General features: G+C 43.5%; 1 protein-coding gene across 1 annotated transcript in view; it reads left to right on the top strand.

Annotated features, from left to right (window-relative positions):
* The window catches only part of KLHL29 (kelch like family member 29), a 324,813-nt gene that overhangs the window by 284,198 nt on the left and 16,626 nt on the right, over window positions 1-23,989 (top strand). The window contains 4 exon segments of the mRNA XM_029965827.1: window positions 2,042-2,240; window positions 4,904-5,086; window positions 7,893-8,073; window positions 18,244-18,437. Of these exon segments, the coding sequence (XP_029821687.1) occupies window positions 2,042-2,240; window positions 4,904-5,086; window positions 7,893-8,073; window positions 18,244-18,437 (757 nt within the window).

The following is a 23,989-nucleotide window of genomic DNA, read 5'->3' as shown; positions in this document are numbered from 1 at the left end:
CCCTGGTTGTACCCTCTCTCCGCATTATTCCCCTGTCCTGACGCCACGTTTCATCTTGGCTTCAGTGTAAGGTTAAACGCCCCCAACCTTCTTAAAAAAAGCACTTCTTGAAGTCAGAGCTTTGCCACCCACTCCCATATGTCCACTGCTCCCTCTCCTACATGGTACCGTTTAATGACATTAAGATATCTGCAGCCAAGTGCCTGACATTTGTGACTCCAGGGAAGGAGCAGCCGTTGTATCTCCTAGAAAGCACCTCAGAAATGGATTCAGCAAGGGAAAAGAGAGGAGTGTCTTCTTTTACAGTTCAAGGTTGATGAAATGATCTCAAGCCCTACTTGGCCCTGTGCCACACTGGAGTTAAGAGCGAGGAGTCACGAACTTACTACTCACAGGCGTGGGTTTTTTCCAGATGAGGAGCACTGTCATTTTACTGCTCCTTTTGCATCACCAAACAACATTTTTATCCCAAACAACTGCAGAATGACCAGGCATCAACTCTTCAGGCCGTACCTAAAATTACCAGCCCCTGTGTTGAAGAGAGCTGATAAAAAGGGCACTGAGAGTTAGCCTGAGACCTCGGTCATCTTCCTAGTCCCACAGCCCCACAGGCACATGTGGGGCTCAGCTCCCCACAGGTCACTGCATCTTTGCTTTGACTGAGTTTGCACTAGGCTGATGTGACTCTCCAGCAGGAGAGCAGTGTGAGTTGGGAGTAGATACCCTTTGTTTTCCTTCTAAATTAAGCCTATTTCTTCAGTTTGGGTGGGGAAAGGTGAAGCCCTGAAAGTGGTCACGGGTGTCACTGCATCCTCCACCTGCTGGCCAGCCCATTATCTGGTTCAGTCCATACCACTGCCTTCCCATCTCACTGTGCCCTTGCTCCATTCCCATCCCTGCTCTTGCTCCTGCTCCTGCTCCTGCTGTGACTTGGCTCTCACATGCTGCAGGGACAGGCATGCTGCTGAAAAAGAAAGTGAGAGCCAAGTAGCTTCTGGAAGACCAGAGGCATCTGCAGTCCAACAGATGCTGCTGGCGCCCAGTGTTTCTTGGGACCAGTCTCATGGACCTCAGGAATATTTATTCGCATCCTGGCCTCAATCCCAGTTGGGATCTTTGGATGCTTCCACTGTATGAATATTTATTACAACAGATGATTATCTTTTCTTGCTGCGCACCCTCTAGTTTGCATCCTGTTTGTGTGCCTTGCTTCTCCATGTTTTCCCATTGCTCTGCTTTTCACTGTGTTGTCATGCTGAGTTGTGATACACCCAAATATATAAAAAGAATAATCTGGGGATGGACTCCTGGTTTTTTGATTGCAGTTTTCTCTCTTGGGATTTTGCTCTCCATTAAACCATGTTTGGTGACAGACAGCTTCATTTGCTCAGGTGTCCTTTACCCTCTGAAGTTTAATGTATTTGTTTAGAAGATGAAACTTACTGTCGGTATTTCTATAGCACCCTCTGGAGTCAGACTTCCATAAAAGCTAGAGCTACATTATTTGCTTCACCAACAAATAAAGCCTAATAATTAAAAGATTTTTAGCAAATTGGTTGATATTATTTAATTGTTGAAATCCATCCTGGTTACTGACTTTTGTCTCACATTTCTAGTGCCAGAAAAGAGTTGTTTTGAGGCTTTATTACAGTGCAACAACCACACTCACATTTCAAAGTTAATTCAGATAACTGGAATGCTTACTCCATGCTGGCAGTGCACAAGGTGTTATATTCAGCCTGAGTTCAGAATGAGCTTTTATTTCCAAAAATCCCTCCATACAGGGCTGTATAACAGGAGTTGCCACCTTTTGAAGATTATTTTCAGTCTCTGGGACCAAACCCAGCCTGGGCTGGGAAGCACTGAGGGCTCTGTTGTCTCTGTCTCACCTGGTCATTAGGCAGGGCTTGTGTGCAGCATTTATGGCAAGTGTCTTTCCAGATTGGATGACAGGGGATGGCTTACAGGGAAGGAGGTGGAAATGCCAAGTGGCTGAACTCTGACATGAAGGCTGCAGTGTGTCATTATTTTTCCCCCTCAGTATGCTGCAGAGCTGCTGGCAGTGGTGCGCCTCCCCTTCATCCATCCCAGCTATCTGCTGAACGTTGTTGACAATGAGGAGTTGATAAAGTCCTCGGAGGCTTGCCGGGATCTGGTGAACGAAGCCAAGCGTTATCACATGCTGCCACACGCCCGACAAGAGATGCAGACGCCGAGGACCCGGCCCAGGCTCTCTGCAGGTAGAGCAAATCTTCCTTCGACAGCACCAGCTCCCTGGTCCAATGTTTCCTGAACATGGTCAGGACATGCCCTTGGATGGGGGACAGATCTTGGCTCCTTTTCTTGTCTCATTCTCAGGATCTGGTGATATTTGAAGCTCAGTTTTCCATTCCTACTTTCCTCAGGCATTTAGAAAGCCTCCCCCAGTGGGTGGACATGGGTGTTTAGATGTACACTCCTGAAATAGGATTTAAAAGGAGCCTAATTTTTAGGAATGATTGTCTTTGGCAGAGACATAACATTCCCCTGCTGTCCTGAAAGTGAGCCCCTTGCCCTCTGTGCCTCAGTTTCTCCAGCTGCAAAAATAGTTTAATAATTTGCTTCTTTGCCATTGAACCTCTTGTGGGGAGATTCTGACTAATATTCATCTCACAGCTTCACTTTCACAGCCCTTTGTAAATATAATATTTTTATATGGTGGAGCTCACAGTACCAGTTCAGGTTGTTTAGTGCCTCCAAAACAAATGGATCACACATGACATATTCCCTTTTAAAAATCCAGCAGCTATGGAGATCTGACTCTTTTTCAGAAGTTTTTCACCCAAGGAACATATGAATTTTCCTTTTTGGAAAAATGCATGGAAAAAACCTAAGTGCCCAACTTGCCAGCCCAGCCCATACTGTGGTGATGAGAGAAATAGCCTAAATATTTGTTTAACAGAAAGTGCAAATACCATGTAGGAAAACTGCATCCAAGAAGGGGTCAGATAAAACAGGTGAATTGTTTTAACATGCTGCCTGTACTTCTGCCTCCCATAAGTGCAATCACAAAGCCAGACAAAACTTTCTGTCACTGCCACTAATGCTAATGTGGCACGGAGATGGCATATCAAACCACGGCATTTGCAGCTTCGGGAGGCTGCCTCATCAAGACACCTTTCACAAGGACGAAGTGTAGAGGACTTTCAATAACAATCTACCCTAAAAAGTCTTTCATTGAAGACGACTAATGGTGTGATGTTTGAAGGGATTTTTGAAAAGTGCTTATTTTATGTATATAAAATTGTAGGTGTAATGTGATCCATTTCCAGAAGCTTGTTGATGAGGGAAAAGTGATTCTCTCAGGGTAAGAGAGGGTGATTATAGTTTTTTAGGTCAGAGTCTAATTATATAGAATCATGTTATTTTGCATATCAGCGGCATTCATGGAGGCACAAAGGATCTCTAAACACCCTTTGTGGACTCGCTGCAGCATGTCACATGCCCTCTCGAGGTCATTGATTATAATCAAGTTATGTCTTGCACAGGTGATTAGATTTTCTGGTATGGCGCAAAAATAATGATCTCTTGTTACCGAGAAATATTTATTTAAAACTGTACAGCACTTTATCTTAATAACTTCTAAGAGAGTAACCTTGCTTGAATGACACAAATATATTTTTTGAAAATGCTAATGAGGAGTGACGATAATCCATTACTCTGCAGACGCATTCCTCTCCACTGCAGCTCCTCATCTCTCTTGCTGGCAATCTCCCTTCTGCCCTGCACCTGTGCACACTTGTCTCTGGGCTGGGCACTGTAACACATCACAGCAATTGCTCCAGCCACAAGACAAGCTCTCGAAATGACGATTCCTTCCAGCTTGTGGCCTCATGGTCCTGCTTCTGAGCCCACCTCTCCTGGAAACAAATTGCACAGGGGCTTATAATTTCTGCAGGAAGGTTTTTAACACTTCTGCTAAATGCTAAGTCCAAACTATCTCCAGCACTTAATTCTTGGACGGAGCCAGAAAACATCCCAGGATTAAACTGTGACCCATCTCTGTGGGGATGAGTCTAGAGAAGAGTCTGGAGTAACACAGAGATCAGATATGACTCGACTCTGGCTGTGAAGTGGAAATAAAACCTTTGAGATATGGAGTGCAAAAGTTTTGCATTTGGCTAGCTGGACACCCTGCATCTTATGGGCTTGGGGGAGCTGTTCAAGCACAGATAAAGCTCAGTTAATAACTGCATTAGGGCAGGGGCTACCTACATTACTTTTCCAAGCACCAGGTAGATTATGACCATGATACATGGCTTGAGCACATCTTATCTGTGTCTGGAAAATCTTTCTTCAGGTAAAGCAAAAAAACTCAAAAAACGGCCCACAAGAAAATTATATGTCAATAGAGCACATGCAGTGAAAATATCAGGATGAATATGCATAACCATAGCCTAAACCTTCTCCAGACATTAGCTTTTTTTTTTTCCTCAGGCCAAAGTCCAAACATTTCCTGGATACTGGTCAAACTCCAAAGCTATCACAATCCCTGACAAAAGTCCCATTTTCTTCAGTAGAAGATGAATTTGCTACATGCAGGTCTCACTCAAATACTGTTGAAGTGAATGGATATCTTTACATGGAACTGCCTATTTATTTCTTCCCCATCAAGTTTTGCCCAGATGGCATTCTTCCTCCCTACTTCTCCCAAGAGTGTTCATAGTGTTGTTCCTCACCCACTGCTCCCCCTACACACACATTCCTGTTTTTTCTCACCCTTCTTGGATTGATTGCAGACTCTAAAACAGATTTATATATGATACATTAAAATTACACTGACTGATTAATATTTTTGATAGGTTCCTGCCTGTTTGAGAGATGCCACTTTTTTATAATACTTTTTTTCTTACTTGAATCCCAGGTGTAGCTGAGGTAATAGTCTTAGTTGGGGGTCGCCAGATGATTGGCATGAATCAACGTGCTTTAACAGCAGTGACTTGCTTAAATCCTCAAAACAACAAGTGGTACCCATTGGCCAGCCTGCCCTTCTATGATCGAGAGTTTTTCAGCGTGGTCAGCGCTGGGGACAACATCTATCTCTCAGGTAAGCAGCAGATTTCATAGAAACACAAAATCACAGAAGGGTTTGGGTTGGAAGAGACCTTTAAAGGTCATCTAGTTCCAACTCCCCTACCATGGGCAGGGACATCTTCCAGTATATCAAGTTGCTCGAAGTCCCATCCAACCTGGCCTTGGACACTTCCTGGGATGGATTACCCTCAGCTTCTGTGGGCAACTTGTGCCGGTGCCTCACTACCCTCATCGTAAGAAATTTCTTCCTTATGTCCAACGTAAATCTACCCTCTTTCAGTTTAAAACTCTTACCACTGATCCTGTCACTAGAGGTCTTGGTAAAAAGCCTCTTGCCATCTTTCATATAAGCCCCCTTTAAGTATTGAAAGGCTGAAATAAGGTCTTCCTGGAGCCTTCTCTTCTCCAGGCTGAACAACCCCAACTCTCTCAGCCTGTCTGCATAGCAGAGGTGCTCCAGCCCTCTGACCACTTTCATGCCCCATCTCAGGACTCACTCCAACAGGTTCATGTTTTTCGTGTGCTGAGGACTCTGGAGCTGTACACTGTACTCAAGAGGGGGTACAGTGAGAGAGCAGAGTAGAGGGGGAGAATCCCCTCCCTTGACCTGCTGGCCACTCTGCTTTTGATGCAGCCCAGGATAGAGTTGGCTTTTTGGGCTGCAAGTGCACGCTGCCAGGTCATTTCCAAGTTTTTGTCCACCAGTATCTCCCATTCCTCCTCTACAGGGCTTCTCTCAGTCCATTCATCCCCCAGATTTACTGGGCTGGTAGAAAAGTTACAGCACAGACATGATGGAATTTTACCCAGCTGCTCCTGAGGGGTTAAAAAAAAAAAGAGAAGTGGGAAGGAGGTTGGGAAAGAGGGGTTTCCCTGCTTTTATCATTGTCCATGTCTCTGCGGCGATAATGTTCTCTCAAAGCAGTCAACAACAATATTTTGCAGTTGCAATGTGAAGAAAATAGGTCTGACAACCATCAAGCATGCAAAGAGCTTTCACTGCCATAGAAACACGATTTATAATACTGGCTGTAGTTGAATCTAAATGGTGGGTTATGGAATTTGAGACAGACAGACTGAACTGCTGAATATGTGACCTACACTTAAAGTATTTGCTTACAGGAGCATTCATGTTTTGTACTTGTTGAAACCTCTCTTTTGACAGTAGTCACTAGCCCTATAATCTTCTTACTTTTGGTGAAACTGAGACCACACTCCTTAAAAGGCTTTAATTCCCAAAGTAGCTGTCGACACCGCACCTGGAGCATCACAGCGGTTTTTTTTTTGCAGTCTGTTGGTACCTCTGTTTGGCTGGAGGGAGAAAAGCAATTCCCACCAGACAATGCAAGGATACTCTGATGGCAGCTGAGTGGAGGTTGGATGATAAAAAGAGGAGGCTGGGCAGGGAGGTGCGGATGTGTGTGATCCGAGGATGTAGTTGGGAGCACAGATGCACCTGGCATCTGTACCAGTAAGGGGTTACAGCTGTTGCCTTTCCTTTGCCGAGTTTCCTCACTGCATTTTCTGCAGTAAATTGCTGCCTGTGGTGTTAAATTCCATTAATACTGCATAGGGACCCTAAGAATTGATTGGAAATTACTTCTTGATTTTTTTTTTCCCATGCTTGTTTGCCCATGCTTGAGAGCAGCTGGAGCAAAAGTTTTCTGAGGAGGCTTTTGTGAGATGTTGACTTTTAGTTATTCTTAGCTGAGGTACTTTCCAATATGTACAGCCACTTCAGGCTGTGCCATACCTTCTAACAAAAGCTTGGAATCCTAATTTCAAAGCTTATTTCAGCTCTTTCCCTTGAATCTGGATGAGTGACCGAATTGTATTCAGTGGCTGCAATAAGGAGAGCTGAAAGTCCCACATGGCTGGAAATGTAGCTGAGTGTCAGTTGATATTTTACTTTGCTCAAACTTAAAGACACAGGAAAAAAGGGCAGGGGAACCAACAGAAGTGGGAATGGACTGCTGCAAGCTCCAAGTACTGGACCCTGCACTGCATAGCATAGGTTTGGAGAGCAAAATACCAAGAAGGAAGCCTGGTTTTCTCATTAAACCATGCAGCTGAGTCTAATTCATTTTCCTGGCCCGACCACTCACTCCTAGTGTGGTCTCAAATCATTTCACCTCTTTGGGCTTCAAAAAGGGATAGTAAGACACCCACTAAGTTGCTGGCTGCCTTGGAAGCTTCAGTTAGAAGTTAAAAAGTGACCAGTATAAATATTTCACAAGAGCATCTTGAACTGTTTTACAGGAGTGGTACAGCTGGTTCTTTCTTTTATCAGCAAATGAAAATAAATAAGAAATTTGTCCCTGAAAATTAGAAATTAAGCCTACAGTGCAAGCACTGACTTTATTCTGCCCATATATGTGCTGCTTCAATCCATCACTGTATTAAGCGTTTTAGATTTCAGGCTGGCCTATGTCTCGCAAGCCAAGATAGACTCAGCCTCCTGACACCTTCTTGCAAGTGTTGCAGTAATTTAATAGACTGGAAGTTATTTATGAACACTGAGAAGGGTCTATCCCCTTATGTATATGTCCCTTGTAGTCTGACATCTTGATTTCTTCATGTCATCTTATTAAAAAAAAAAAAAAAACCACAGCCTTTGGGGCGCATGAATAAATGACACAGATATGCATCATCGGAACAGATGCTCGGCATTGAGGGTGATTTATTTTAATTAGTCAAATGTCATTTGAAGAGTTTTTTTACTTTGTAACTGGCTTTGATTGCTGTGTGCAAAGCTGCTGCCGTTCCAGGATCTCACGTAATTCTCCCCTTCTCTCTCCCTCTCCCGCCGGTGGTGCCAGGCGGCATGGAGTCGGGTGTCACGCTCGCTGATGTCTGGTGTTACATGTCCCTGCTCGATAACTGGAACCTCGTGTCCCGCATGACAGTCCCAAGGTGTCGACATAACAGTCTGGTGTACGATGGGAAAATTTATACCATTGGAGGGGTCGGTGTGGCAGGCAACGTTGACCATGTGGAAAGGTAAAAAAACACAAAAAGACCTAAAAAAAAACCCCAAAAACCCATGATTTTTGCTAGAGCTTTTCCTTCATGCTAAAGGACCATTTTCTTTTTAAAGGACACATCAAATGGACTGTGTGTGTTAAAATAAGCTTTTGTAACAGCTAAGAAAGGAGGAAACTGGGCAGGATTAGATTTCTTTTAAAAGCTTCAATGGAAAACATTGTTTCAAAACCAAAGACAAAAAGTTGCCAGCTTGTCAGTTCGCTCAGGGGAGTGAAGAGAAGGAATTAAGCTTCTTTGGACATTTTTCCAGGTTATACAGTGAACTAATAAGCTTCTTTTGAATTTAGTACTGGCGAAAGTCTTTACAGACCACAAAAATACAGGTTTTTTACATCTAAACCCAAAAAAGCAACAGCAGAGTAAGTTTCTTTTATGTCTTTTTCTGGTGAAGCATCTCAGCCTTGACCTGGCTGGAAGATCCTTTGGTGGTCTTGGCCTGCGGCCTTAACCTGCCAAGTTTGGAGTAAAACAACCAATAAACGGAAACAGCTTTGAATTCCTGGCTGAATGGAGATGGGAGAGAATGGAAATTTCTCTTATCAAGAAGACTCCAGATATAAAAAATTTCTTTTTTCACATGGAACTTAAAAGAAAAAGAGGAAGGAAGAAAAGCACAATGAAAACATATCACAGAGTAGAATTCCAAAACCAACTTATTTCATGTCAACCATAACATTCAGTAGAGCCACAGATTTTACACATATATCAATGTTTTCTTTAAAAAATAGAATTCACTTTGCAATTCAGGATATAAGAATATTTCATTCCAAAAAGGTTGATACAGTCCTAGCCTTACCCAAATACTTATTGCATTGTAACACATTTTTGTGAAATCATTTCCTTTAGTGAAAATGGCAACCAAAAATAAGGGGTATTTCTTTTTGTCAGTTTTAAGTGCTGAATTTGAATATTTCTTCAGCAATATTTTGAAGCAGGCATTTCCTAGTAAAACTTGCCTTAGCAGGCAAGATAAATAGGGATAGGTCATTAAGAAAGATTGGGGGGAAGAAAAAAACAGCACATTTTTCAAAAGGCTTTAAATCTGCAACATATACATTCCATTTATTCAGCAGGTGTTTTTTTTTTTCTTTTAAGTAGATACTGTAAGTACTGAATACCAAAACCTGTATTAAAAGTTTATTAATATTTCAAAGTGAAAAACACAGGAAATTAGGATATGCCAAAAATAACTTTCCTTCATCAGATCTACTTTTTGGTACTTTAACTGTGTGATGACTTTTTTTTTCCATAAAGATTTTCTGCCTAGTTCAGTGCATGGGACAGATCAGCTGTCTGTATGCAGGGTGCTAAGTGATTACCACTGACATACAGACTTAGTTTTGTGTTCCTCTGTCTTCACAAATTTGGCACTGTTTTGCCCAGGAGATGAGTCTGTGACAAGATAGGCCCTGGAAAGGACATGTGCTGTGGGACAAGGTCTGCAGATGGCCTCCCCTCCCAGCCATGCACGGGCTGAAGAACTGATGTTGGTGATGATGCTCTCAGCAAATCAGGGAAATGCAGACAGCAAAGAAAGAATGGCAAATCATAGCAGTGAATGCAAAATGTGAACACTGCTTCTCTCCTTAACACCGAGCTTAAGGCAGGCACTGCCCACAGGACTTGCTTTGGAGCAAGTCTCATCCTTTTCTGCAGATTTTTTTCTGATATGTGAAGGTATTTGTCCTGCAATGGAAATCAGTAAGTTTTTAACTAGCAGAATTTTTTTTTTTGAGCATGGGAAGGAGAGAGCCCAGGAAAAAAATGCAGTCTTTCATCCCATCTCTCGATAAAGATGAACATCGAAATAATGCTGTTAGGACAGGTGCCTTCACAGATGTCATTGATTAAATTATCTCTTTTCATTTTTTCCCAGGGCCTGATTTCTGTCTCTGCTCTGATTTTCATGGTCTCTCTTTATCAAAGGATCCAAAATGTTGGTCAGTTGAATGAATCCCAAATCAAGCAAAGTCCCCTCCCCGCCTTCCTTCTCATCTCAGTCACCCAAGCCCTTGCCACAGACGACATTGCAGCCTGCAAAGTCACGCTCAGGCCCTCAGTCCCCTGCTTGGCTCAGTGAGAGCAGCTGTGCTGCTTTTCCATTGTAACAAGCCCACCAAGAGACCTGTATGTGGGAAAGGAGCAGATTTCCTCCCTATCATTTCAGCACACGCTGTCTCAGCCACAATAAGGATGTCTTGTCATGGGGATTTGCTAAACCCGTGGTTATAATTAATCTGCTATTGTCTATAGAGTGACTTGTGAGACAGAGCCATGGAAAAAGTGCAACATGGCCTCCTTTGGGCTATACTGGGAAATGAGAGAGGTTTTGGGATGTTTCCTTTTTTATTCTTTGTATTAAAAATGACAGTAGGGGGTGACAGAAGTGAAGCGTGGCATGGCTGAAGCTGTGTGTTTTGGAAAGGGTGTTTCAGGGTCTGCTGTTAAAAATGCAGGTGAGGAAAAGCTGACCCTCCTAGCTGTGCTGAGCAAAGTCAGGCCTTTTCACACGAAAGCATTTCCCATTTGGACAAGGCAGCATTCAGGAATTTAAATCACTGTACCTATTTTTGCAAGCAATGAGCCTTTCTGAATTTGGGTTGCAACTTTGCAAAAAACACACTAAAATACAAACTGAAATCACTTTCATTGGTGAGTTGTCTACTGTCTTATGTGCAGTGAGTGCCCACTTCTTGACTCTGCTTTTCTCCCCCCCTCATCCTCAGGAGCTACAAGAAACCAACCTTCTCCTACCATATTTCTGTGTGGATTGTACATTCCTCTTCAAATACTGTGTTGCTTTGGATGGGATACTGCAGAACCATTTCTCAGTAGGGGGAAAACCTCTCTGTCATTCTAGCAGGTCTTATAAAAGCACTGTGTTAAAATAAGATGACATGATCACATGCTCCGTGTCAGGTGATGCCAAAAATTGCTTTTACCTCTAAAGTAACATTGTTCCCCTCAGTATGGAATTGCAGAGTCACATCCTCTTGGGTTTGGTTAGTTTTTCACCCCAAAGGAGGCATCTGAGATTATAGCCCTGTTATCCACTCAGAAGGAGGTACCTGACACACAGTGCAGTCCTGGGCTGTGCCACCAGTGTGAAGGGCAAAGCACTGAACAACCTCCCTCACTGGACCACCTGCCACCTCCCCTGATGTACATGCAGCTTATCTTTCCCAACCACATTTTGCTCTCTGCTTGCTCAGTGAGCCCAAGCATGACCATACCCAGCTTTGGCCAGGTTTTGACGTGTATTTGCTGGCATGGTGAAGGGCATGTCTCTGGTCCAAAGTGACCTACCCTGGCCTCACCAGTTAGCAGACCCAGACCATGAAGTCTACAGGGTATCTCACCACAGTGGGTCTTTGAAGACAGAGCAGATAACATTTTCTGCCATTTTCCTTCTTGTTCTCCACCTGGAATTCTTGTAATATTTGATCCTAAATGGTTAAAATCTTACAAAGATATTTTCACAGCATTTTGGTTTTTAAAACCAAAGACCACCAGACTCCTAATGATTTATGGCATCAGCTCCTGTGCTCCTCTCTCCATGCTTTTGGTTGTGTCATAGATGCTGAAGGGTGCAGCCTTATCCAGAAATTCTGCTGCCACTTAAAACAGTGGATGTTTTCATAAAATTCAACAGGGCTGAGATCCTTTACCCTTTATCTGCCATTTGTCTGTAAGGAGGCAGCAAAAATTCTGTCTCGATGGATAATATTATGGGACTATCAGTCACAAACAGATGAATAGGAGTCATTCGTTACTCATCTTAAAACAATATGCATGTGCCAGAGGGGCTGAGTTATAAGTCCATTTTTGAGGCTGTACACGGGTGTATGTTCAGGGAAAGTTATGTTTTTGGAATGAGTGTTTAGGGAAATAACAGCACGGCTGCAGTTCTCCATCAATCCCCTCTGGCAAGGTTCTGTGTGACAGGGAGCAAGTCATTAGGTGTTAGGCGAGAGGGTATTACACTTCATGTCTTCTTCTGAGATATGAGTTGAGTTGGGACCTGGCGAAATGAAGTGGATCCGCGAACTAGGTCTTTAGATAATGGATGGGCCCTGTAATATATGCAATTTGAGAGCCAAGAGGACTGCATACACTGACAAGACAATATATGTGACTAAAAGTGTGGAAATGTGGGTGCTTTGTGGTTATTATATGTTTGAAGGACAGAAGAAGATGAATCCCCTTGACCTGACATCACTTTTACAATAGGGTTGTCTAAAATTGGGAGATTACTTTTGTTGGCAGTGCATACTTCGAAGGCAGTCTGAAAAATTCAGTGTAAAGAATGAGCTTTATACAATTTAGAAAACTGCTTCATAACCTACTGTTTTACTGAGACATGTTAATGTGGTAATTAGGGCTTCTCCCCCCAAAAAGATGGCAGGATCAATAGCCCTACTGAAGTGCATCAGGAATGCACCCATGCACTCATCATAGGCAACAGACAGGAGGAGCTGGAAGCTGCTGTGCAGCAGGAAAACTGCTGCCATCGTGGAGACATGGTGGGATGACTTGCACAACTGGAGGGCTGCATTGGATGACTCTAAACTCTTCAGAAGGGAGAGGCAACAAAGGAGAGGCAGTGAGGTAGCCTTGTATGTTATGGAGTGTTTTGACTGTCTCCAGGTAACTGGAGGTTGGTAGATGTGACACCCATATATAAGAGGGGTCAGAAGGAGGATCCAGGGAGCTACAGGCCTGTCAGCCTGACCTCAGTGCCAGGGAAGGTAATGGAGCAGATCATCCTGAATGCCATCACACTGCACATGCAGGACAACTGGAGGATCAGGCCTAGACAGCACAGATTTAGGAAAGACAGGTCCTGCTTGACCAACCTGATCTCCTTCAGTGACAAGGTGACTTAGTGGATTAGGGAAAGGCTGTGAATGTTGTTTACCTGGACTTTAGTGAAGGCTTTGACACCGTTTCTCCCAGCATTCTCCTGGAGAAACTGACTGCTCATGGCTTGGATGGGTGCACTGTTGGGTGTCTAAAAACTGGCTGGATGGCTGGGCGCAGAGAGGGGTGGTGAATGGAGTCACATCCAGCTGGCAGCCTGTCCCTGGTGGGGCTCCCCAGGACTCAGTATTGGGGCCAGTCCTATTTAACATCTTTATCAGTGATCTGATAAAGGGGGGTTGAGTGCACCCTCAGTAAGTTTGCAGATGATACCAAGTTGGACAGGAGTGTTCATCTGCTTGAGAAGGCTCTGCAGAGGGATCTGGACAGTCTGGATCAATGGGCCAAGGCCAATTGTATGAAGTTCAACAAGGCAAAGTGCCAGGTCCTGCACTTGAGTCAAAATAACCCCCTGAAGTGTTACAGGCTTCGAGTTGAGTGACTGGAAAGCTGCCTGGTGGAAAAGGACATGGGGATGTATTTGGTTTCCCAGTTTGGGTGAAGGAGGATAGGAGCAAGAAAGATCAGTTTTGTCACGTAGAACATAAACAGACAGCACTGAAAGCGGGTGAAAAATGGCATCTGTGGAACTCGAGGTCCCAATAGTGAAATTCATCCAGTAAAGAAGGAAAATTATTTCAGTAATTTGAACCTTTCTCCAGTATTCCTGTAGACGTGGTCCTTGACCGCACCCAGCCCCATCATATGTAAAGGATATAACACCTCCTTCCCAAAAACATATTAGGACAATCAGAAAAATTTGTTCATCAAAAGGCTTGTCAAGCACTGGAACAGGCTGCCCACGGAAGTGGTGAAGTCACTGTCCCTGGAGGTATTTAAAAGGCATGTAGATGTGCCACTGAGGCACATGGTTTAGTGGTGGGCTTGGCAGTGCTGGGTTAATGGTTAAGCTCACTGATTTTAAAGGTCTTTTCCAACCCAAACAATTCTATGATTCTACAATGCCTTAAGAAAATTAAATATATTGCCTTGTCCAAGGATAGTTTCTTAAGCCCCTCGGAATAGTCAGAAGAAAAGAAAAAAAAAGTAAAAAATAGTAATCCAGTACTATGATTTTAAACATGTGAATCATCTGAAGAGCTGTTCAGGATGACACTGTCCAGCTTTAGTTTGAATAGCAGCTTTCCTGCAGATGTAATTAAATAATGCTAAGGGTTTCTTACAGACTGACGGAAATGGTCAGTCTGTAATTGACTGACCATGATGTAAGGATTTTTTAATGTGAATAAATGAAGATACTCATATGGCTATTTAACTTAGAAGGAGAGAAATTAAGAGACTGAGGAGAAAAAAAAATTACTGTTTTCAGGTACTGAAGAGATCATAAGTCAAAAAGGCAGCGAGGAGAACGGCACAGCTTGAAATGAAGGGTTTTCTGCTGTTAATACTCAGGTGGTAGGGAAAGAGCAAGGAAAGAGGCATTGGAGGAAATGAATGAAGGAAGGGGAAGATCAAGCCCATGGATGAAATCCTAAGAGTGAAGAGTTGTGGAAACCAGCAAGGTTATTTCTGCCTGTGCTCTCTTCAAGCCTGAGCTGTGTTTTCTGCTGGGTTCAGATCATTTGCCATATCATGGGTATATAAGGAATATACATACATACACATATATAGAGAGATAATATATAAATGAGAAGGTGGTGACTGCACAAGAGTCAGCTGAGGTCACTGTGCTCAGTGCAGATGAAGTGACAGGTAGGGACACACACGTCCTGCACACGTGGAAAGCCTGGTGTCCAGAGCAAAGCAGGGCCATGGGCTGTTGGGTTGCAGGGGCTGCACTGGGGGCAGAGGAAGGTGTGCAAGGGCATGTGTGTTAAACCACATGTGAGTCCATAGCATGCAAGGACAGCAAGCCAGCAGTCAGTCATGTGAAAGGAGATGCCCTTGAAGTTTCAAGTTCAGCATATTGGCTGGGCTTGGTGGGCCCACAGCCAAGGACAAGCATGGACACAACAGGACTGGAGGGAGCATTGGTGGAGGGGGAAGAAAAACCTTTGCTTGGCTTGAAGCCAACTCACATTATGTCTCCATCTACAGCTTCAAACAGGGGATTCAGATGCAAAGCTTGACTAATGGAAAGAGATCAAAGTGATTATTCTTTAAATCAGTTCCCTCCCTGCTGGCCCCTGAGTAGGGCCGTGTGACAGGCAGCTGAGGAGCCCCAGGAGCACCAGTGGCCGTGGTGTGATGGCAGTGCCAGAGATGACACAACAGATGGAAAAGCTCTAGGGCAGAGAGGTAAAGCAGGTGTCAGTATTTTCTGTCCTGGAAGGTTACAAAGGTTCACCTTCATTCATTTTTAAACCAATTTAGTTAATCTGGTGCAAATCCTTGTGTGAACACATTAAGAGCTGACTTGAGATAGACCAAAATGATGGAAACCTGCCTTGCAGAGACTTAAGGAGCTTAGACTACTTAGTTTATCCTACAGAAGGTGAAGAGTTGACTTTATTATTTTCTGCACGTCCACATGTGAAAGAGAAAGATTTGATAGCAGACAGCTTTATAATCCAACAGGGAAAAAAAAAATCAAACTTACTTTCTGGTGGGTGGGAGCTGAAGCAAAGCAGACTAAAAATCAGGTCTACAGTTTTGCAAGGAGAGAATGAAGTGGAGGAATAAATTCCCAGGGGATGGAGGGACTTGATGGACAGCTATCAGGAAGCCTTTAAGGCATCAATTTCTCTTTGTCAGCCTCTTAGGTAAGGTAGGCACACACTTAAGAGAGTTGCTTTACTGAGCAGCCCATCTAAAACCCACATTAGGTGCCCGTGTTAGGTGGACAAGGGCTTGCTTCCACCTGCTTTATGGTTCACTGATTTTTTAAACCAAAGAACCCTCAAGTTGAGTGTTTTTTAAGGTGCCCCACATGCACCTATATCCAGTAGATTTGCAGCCTTTGGCTTTCAGGAGATGAAGTGAAACTGGTGATTTTTGGCTTCCCAGTGGCAGATGAAGGATAGTAGGAGAAAGAAAGATCAGTTCTGTCATCATAGAGCCTAAACGGAGACCAGTGGAAGTGGATGAAAAACAGGGGCTGCAGGACCTAGGGTCCCAACAGGGAAATTCATCCAGAAAAGAAGATGATTGGTTTTGTAATTTGAACCTTTTTCCAGTATTCCTATGGATGTGGTCCTCAACCACACCCAGATTCCAGCATATGTGAAGGATATAACCCCTTCTCCCTAAAGGATATTAAGACAAACAGGAAGTTGCGGGCAGGAACATACTTGTCTTGGGAGCTGAGGTCTGACAGGTACTTTTGCCAGTGACAGGGGAGGCAGTTGGTTGCTCACCACCCCATCTCAGACCACTTTGACAGGCCACAAATGTTCCTGGTGCTAAATCAGAGTGGCTGGTGTGAGATGAAACATATCAGGTGACAGGTAGAATTTATATCTTAGAGGAGAAACAAGGGAAGGAACATTACGTCAGTTATCAGCTCTGTTGTTCTTCCCATTTTCTACTGATTATAACCAATTTCTTAACCCGATTTTAATAACACATCAAGAATTAAATTGCCAATTACTGCAATAGGTGAGTTACTGAAGTGTATCCCAAAAGCAGCGTATGAAACTGTTTCTGTTTTGTGAGATTTTTGCATATGTGTTCAGGTGGATGTGAGTGCTGCTCTGTGTGCTGTGGGCAAATGCAGGGGATGCAGCAGCATAAGGTGCCTTACCTGGAGGAGCTGCTTTTGCAGTCAAAATGCATCTGCAGCCTCAGGTCTGGTACAGGAATCAGCCCAGGAAATGTGTGTCACCTTCAGTGCTCCCAGCATCGTGTTGTTTAATATTGTTATATTTCTCCCCTTTGATCACTTGTTGTAGATGAATTTAATTTCTCTGTAACTAATTTAGAGCATCATACAAGGCAGTTCTCCTTGCTCATTATAAGGGACTTTCCTAATATTTTTTTAGCTAAAGTTTGCCTCCCTCTTGCTTTGGCTTCAGTTTTATGAGTGTGTTAATTACTTTCAGTTATATTACTTGAAAACTCATTAGTGCATTTTCATTAAGCACATTATTTTCTGCTGTTTCTGCCATTTATGTTGCTTCTCCCTTTTATTTTCCCCAAATTTGGGCAGTGAGAATTTGAGGGACATGTTACAGAGGGAGAATTCCCCTGTGGCTAAATAATTTTTTGCCGATGCGTTTGTGGCCGTGGATTTGTTTCAGGTTTGCATATTGCATATCACTGCTATTAAGAGCAAAAACCCTGAATGGATGATGAGGGCTTCTGTTCTGACAGTCAACAATTCTGAAAAATCGCTAGGCAGGAAGCTCCTATTTGACTGCATGTGTCATTACATGGAAATATAAAAACCTAAAAATTGCATTATTCTCCACTGTCTCCAAGACTCATTTTAGAGCAGCTATTTGGATCCCTGCCACATTATCTTCTAAAAAAAAAGGGACGCCTGTACTTGTGATATTGTCTAAAATGAATCTTCATCCATGGATTGTTAACTGTGCATCCCTTATGGTCAATGGCTTAATTAAATCAGATACTGATGACCTTAAAACTAATTTAGCACTTTCATGCATACTCTTTTCTGTTTGCTTCATGTCAAATATGAATGCAATGGTGAAATCTTATTCCAGCATTAACGTTTGCAGCATCCTGCAATGAAACACAGTAGCTTGGTTTGCACAATGAAAATTAAATGGAAGCAACTTATTCTGGCACAAAATGTGCATTGCTGGTCAGTTAACTAGAGTAAAAAGAGCCATCATGTTGCATTATGTTGTAGGTGAGATGTGTTCCACAAGCTGAACAACTGAAATATATTAACAGTTGCCTGTCCATAGTTGCTGTTGGATATTGCTGCACTGATTTGCAAGAATAGTCTCATTGTATACTCATTAAAAGAAATTAATCAGTGGAAGACATCTCAACAAAGATGTCCAGAGTTTCTGCACCTTGGACTATAATGAGATTTGAGAGGCATATACAGAAAACAGAACCAGCTTTCTCTGGGCTTCTATCAATGTTTCAAAAGCTTAGAAAAAGCATTAATTAAACTGTTTACCAAGTGGCTGAATTTGTAGGGTGTTAAAAGATACATTTCTACCTCTGCTTTTCTTCTGCTTGTCAAGCTGCCTTTCTGCATCCCAGCCTGCTGTTTCTGCCTGTCTGTCCTGCCCAGTCAGCTCAGCTCACTCCAGTTGCTGTCCTTCCCAGGTATGACACGATAACCAACCAGTGGGAGACCATCGCTCCTCTGCCCAAGGCCGTCCACTCAGCCGCCGCCACCGTCTGTGGTGGGAAGATCTACGTCTTCGGAGGGGTGAACGAAGCCGGGCGAGCTGCGGGGGTCCTGCAATCCTACATCCCTCAGACTAACTCCTGGAGCTTTATAGAGTCTCCGATGATTGGTAAGGAATACATGGTGTCAGAGTAAACAGGAGTCTGCACTGCACAGGTATTTCAGTGCCTTTGCAGAAAGCAAATGCTTTGGGGGGTGGGGGGAGATAAGTTTGTAAGATATTGGCAGAAATGTATGAATAGGACACTAGAGAGGCGCCCATCTGGATCTCTACTGAAGGCAGTTGTCACTTGTTAACACAGCCAGTTTCCAGCTAGAAGTGAGGAGTTTAAAGCAGAGGAGAAAGGAAATCAGTTATTAGGTATGAACAATTAGTAATTTTAGATCCAAAAAATCTCAGAGTTCAGTGGAACTTTATCCTGGCATCATGTGTTGCTCCATGTGGTTTCACAACACTGCTCAAGTAATGGATTATCACTCATGGATTTGTTAAAACGCCGCCTGTCCTGTAGGAAGTGATGGTCATTCTGAACTGGGACTTATCAGTGGTGTCCACAGGCATATGTGCTTCAGAGGCTGAACTCTTCAAGACGTAGTTTATTGAAACTGTGTTTATTAGTTTGTGATGCCCTTGAACTCATCAAACATTTTACTGAATAAGGAGTAAGACGAGAAACCATATTTTCCAATGTACCAGCCAACATCAAAGGTGTCAACTTCCTTCCAAAATTAGGACAGCGCTCAGAAGTTTGCAACTTAATTGCTTTATGTGGCAATTTGCACCCTGAGTGTTTAGGCTGCCTTTGGAAATGAGGTTTAGTGTTCAGCATGGCAAGGACATTGCTTCAGGGTAAAGCTGTCCTGGGCTGCTCTGCTCTGGTCTGGGGGCAGCCTTTGGTCTGGTTGCACCCGAGTGGCCACAGACACAGCACTCATATGGTTATTACAGAGAAGCTGCTTTTGAAGTGGTTTGCTTTTACATCCTAGATCACAGAATAATAGAATGGTTTGAGACCTTTAAAGGTCATCTAATCCAAGCCTCCCTGCAATAAGCAGGGACATCTTCCAGTAGATCAGGTTGCTCAGAGCCCTGTCCAATCTGACCTTGAATGTTTCCAGGGATGGGGCATCTGCTGCCTCTCTGGGCAACCTGTTCCAGTGTTTCACCATTTTAAACCTCTTGGTTGCATTGAAACTGTGACATGAGGTGCTTCATTTCTTAAAAATCATATTGTCATTATTGAGCCATAGAGTAATACGAGTAGCAGATAAGAAATTATAGAAGCACAGTTATGAGGTATTCAAGTAAGGCCTAAGCACATTCAGAAAACTAGAATAAGCTGCTCTTTTTATTGTAGCTTGTTAAAACGATTACGACTCTTTTCTTGGGGTTTCCTACTAGATCAGGTCATGAGAAGCTGGTATGCTGTGGCTGTAGCCTCCTCTGCACAGCCAGGCTGTCTCCCAACTCCCTCTCTGCTGTTGGTGTGCAGCCTAACATAACATGACATGCATATGATGCAGCATGAAGCGCCCAGCGGGAGGGCGTTAACCGGCGAAAGTCATGTTTATGTAATACAGCAGCACAAACAACCCTATTGCCTGGCTTTTTCCATCACATGGCTACAGCTGCTGCTGTTCATTTAATCCACTGACTGACAGTATGAGGTTTTCCCGTACTCACAGCACATTGCAAAAATGAATGCATTATGCAAAGATGTATTCCTTTTCCTTGCCATAATAGTACAAGTGCCACAGGAGCTAAGAAATCATTCCCTGGGCTCGTTATACTGTCTAGCAAGCGTCAACATCATGCGTGCTTGGAAAAAAATCATCCAAACCCTCCAGAGTTGGGTCCGTCACCCATGGTTCTAATGGATGTGCACTCTTATTTCCTAACAAAAATACATGAAAGACACCGGCCAAGTTAAAAGATGGTATTTATGTTTTCTTGGTGTAAGCAAAGTTCATTAGTTAAGCTGAAGGCATAAAATATATGATAAAATGTGGAGTTCTTTGTTGGGTAATGCAGAACATCAATTTACTTGCAAATAAAATAAAATAACACAGAGTCTGAAAAATGGCACCCCCATGGAGAATGTCTGGGAAAGTGAACTGATGTGATGCCTGATCTTCACAAAAAGGCAGTGGAATGTTGGAAATATATTTTCCTTTCTCCAGCTCTACAAAAGCTACAGTGTCACCTGTATTTGTAAAGTGTCCCCCAGGAACTGGATGCAACACCAAGTACAGTAGAGTCTAAAACAAAGAGGGAGTAGAAGGAGCCTTGCAGTGCTTTTTTGCAAAATGGAGCTGGGATGAATCCTGCTATGATCTCTGCCAGGGTGCCTCTGACAGCATCAGAGCCTTTTTGTGTTGATTTGTGAATTCTTAAGCTGTCCCTCTGAGCTAAGTGAACTGAGATGTGTGATGGTGAGTTGTTATAAGGTCACCCCAGAGATCAGTGTAACCTGTTGGACCTCAAATAGGACAACAGTTTGTTTAAAAATGCCTCAAGCATGCTCAGATATACAACAGTAGCTGGAGGTATTGAAAGCAGCCAATGTCTCTGGAGATTTTTAGACCAGTAGTACCTGTCTCAGTTCACTGTGGTACTTTATGATAGTGAGTAGGATGCAGCGTGGCACACATTTGAACCCAACAGGTCCATCTCTTTCAAACCATCATGGTCCAGACTAACCCAAGGCAACACTGGCATCAATCATGGCAAGGGGGAGGCTCATATTTGTCTAATCTAAATGGAGGTGAAGCCGGCTGGATATTGTCATCCTACCTGTGCAGGGGAGAGACCATCTGGGGGCTGATAGCAAGTCCACACAGTTCAGCCCTTGCTCTCTTCTGCCTGGATTTCTTCTAGGAATATGCAGTGAATTCACTCCCGGTTTCCATTTATTCTTTATCCTTCCCCTGTCAGGAGGTGTTGGGATGTGCATACCTGCATGCAGTAGGTGTGACAGCAGGCTCCCCAACACGCTGCACATGAATGCTGTGGGAGCCTCTGGGCAGGTGTTGATTACACACATCCATATTTGGAGAGGAGAAGGTGTTTCTCAGTACCCCATCCTTTGCCCCACCTCAGTTCTCTTCACCTTTGGAGTTGACAGATGTCCCTGCAGCAGTGCAGCCCACAGCTTGATGTTACTGGGATAAGGGAACCTCACAGGGCTTTCAAATTGTGTATTTTCGGTAAACCACCTTGCACATCACCTTGTGTTTTTAGCTGTAAAAACCAAAGTCCTGCAAAAGTAAATGAACCCAGTCTATGTACTCACAGCACCTGCCTTTCCATTTCTGGCCAAGCTGTCCTATATAGCTGTGCTAAAAGTGTGTTTCATGCCAAGCTTCCTGAGGTTTGTCTTATTTAACAAGATGGCCACAGACATGCTGAAGTCAGGGATTGTAAGTAAGCCTAATTACCTTGTCACTGCCTTTTAGTTCACTTTGTGCCTTCATGCCAGAGCACTAAAATACACTTTTTGATACCCTTAACAGTCAGTATGGAATTACAAGTTTTTATTAATGTTTCTGGCTTGTAAGAAAAACAGTGTTTAATCATCACCACTATTAAATTTTAAAATCCTGTGAGAACTAGAGAACAGAGCTCTAAGTTCTGGAAGCATTTCTGGTTTCTAATCCAAGTATCTAGTTCCTCACCACACTGTTTACTCCTGCAGTGGTTTCTCTGACCAAAGCAGGACAATCACAGGGCTAAACATACAACACATGTCTAGAAAACCGCATTAGCAGCATCTGTGCAGTTTTTTAGTGCACTACCCACTGGCTTATTTTAGTTAAAATGCATAATAATCCTCATTAATTTATTTTTTGACTTTACAAGAAAAATCAGATATATGTCTTGGCCCTCTCTCAAGGCCAGTAATTTGGTACTTGTTGGAGGGTTTGGTTGGCTCTCACCTGCAAGTCCCAAAGCAATAAGTATTCCATCTTATCCTTCAGTGTATTTTTCTTCCCATGACTAGTTCTTAATTTTTTTCCCACTGGTAAGCTTGAATTTTACTTTCCTTTGTCTCCCCCAGTTCTCCTCTGTATATCCTCCTTTCAGAATGATTTTTTCCACTCCTCAATGTGTTCCCCTACATGTTCTCTGCCCTCTACCGAGCCAAATCAGTCTTTTTGTGTTTGCCCTTTATCAGATGTCCTCCTTTTCACTCCTACCTCCATGGCTGTGCTTTATCCAACTCTCTTCAACAATGTTATGCCCATAAATTTGATGCTAAAACTGCCCTGCAGTGGCAGGTGGAGCCTCCTGTTTTGGCACAGGCCATCCCCTCCACGCATACACAAAATGTGGTGTTTGCAAGTGAGGACACTCGACTTTAGGGTCTCCAAGGAGGGTTTGCTCAAGGGTCAGTGGGGAAACCACAGGGCTGGGGGGCTGGTTGTGTAGTTGGGAGAGACCAGCTCCCAGGAGAGCTTAGAGCCAGAAGGGCTGACACCCGAGACTCCGCTGTTCATGGCAGTGTCTGCACTTGGGCCTCATGAGCTATGTTAAGGATCAGACCACAGTCTCCCAGCTGCTCTGGGATGTTATCCTATCCGTGACTGTGCCATTCTTGAGTTTGTCTGCATAGCATTCAAGAAGGGGAAGAGGCACTTACTATTAAAAGCAGGTTTAGTTTGCATTAACCAGTCTCCTTTCTCTAATCTGCTTCATCAAGTGCATCAGTCCCCACTGGCCACCCACGCCTGCCGGGAGACAGTTTGGTTGGAGTTATGCCTGGGCTGGTGGTGTGCCCACATTTCTTCCTCCCTATAAAAATGTTTAACTACCTTGGTTATAATAACTTTTTTCCATATGAGGTGCTGCTACCATTCATTGTAATGCCACTTCAGTCTCTGATCGAGCTCATTACTGGAAGGCAACATAAGATCTTTAAGCAATCATGGAAGGGAAAGTAGAACTGTGCTACTCGACCACAGAGAGATTCAAGAGCCATGGAACATGTGCCAGACAGCACTCTGTCCTTCCTAAGTGAGGAGCATGGTGGCAGGTTAAATTATCAACCCCATGTGAAGTACACCTCTGGCACACTCCTTCCTGCAATGAGCTGTCACAGAATAGAAATACAAGCATATTTTCCCGTAGCAACAACAAAAGAGAGTGATGTTACAATGTTACCCACTTGGGTAGATTACCTTTTACATATTATTTCATTTACATTTATTCTGCCTTTTAATCTCAGGTGTGTTTGCTGCCCGGGACAAATCCTATTACAGATTTTCCAGCCTGAAATTAATTAGTATATCTGACAACCCCCTTGACCTTTGGAGGGGAAAGGAGGCTGCTTCTCTGTTTCCATGCTTCCTCTCCCCTCTCTTCCTTCCTTCCAGCAGTCTTTTGAAATAACCAGTGGCCCCACTGTATCCCCCAGAAGCCTCTGACCTGTAGAAGCTCATGCTCATGCCCAGAAGCATTGACTAAAAAGCCCAAACACAACATGTTTTTGCAAAATTAGTCTCCCCAGCCACCTGCCTTGCTCTATGACCGTGTTAAGGACTTAAAGCAGCAAGAGAAATTGGAGTCTCCTGAGAGTTTGCATGAGGGTACCGAGCCCTGGAAAAGACAACAACATGGGAAGAGTGTGGGTAGCACCTGGGATGAAGTAAGGGTAAAGATTG

The sequence above is a fragment of the Manacus vitellinus genome, unplaced genomic scaffold (assembly GCF_001715985.3).
Source record: "Manacus vitellinus isolate BGI_N305 unplaced genomic scaffold, ASM171598v3 scaffold_11_pilon, whole genome shotgun sequence".
In the NCBI taxonomy this organism is placed as follows: Eukaryota; Metazoa; Chordata; class Aves; order Passeriformes; family Pipridae; genus Manacus; species Manacus vitellinus.
Note: the sequence above shows the minus strand (reverse complement) of the source record. Positions and strands in the feature narration are given on the sequence as shown.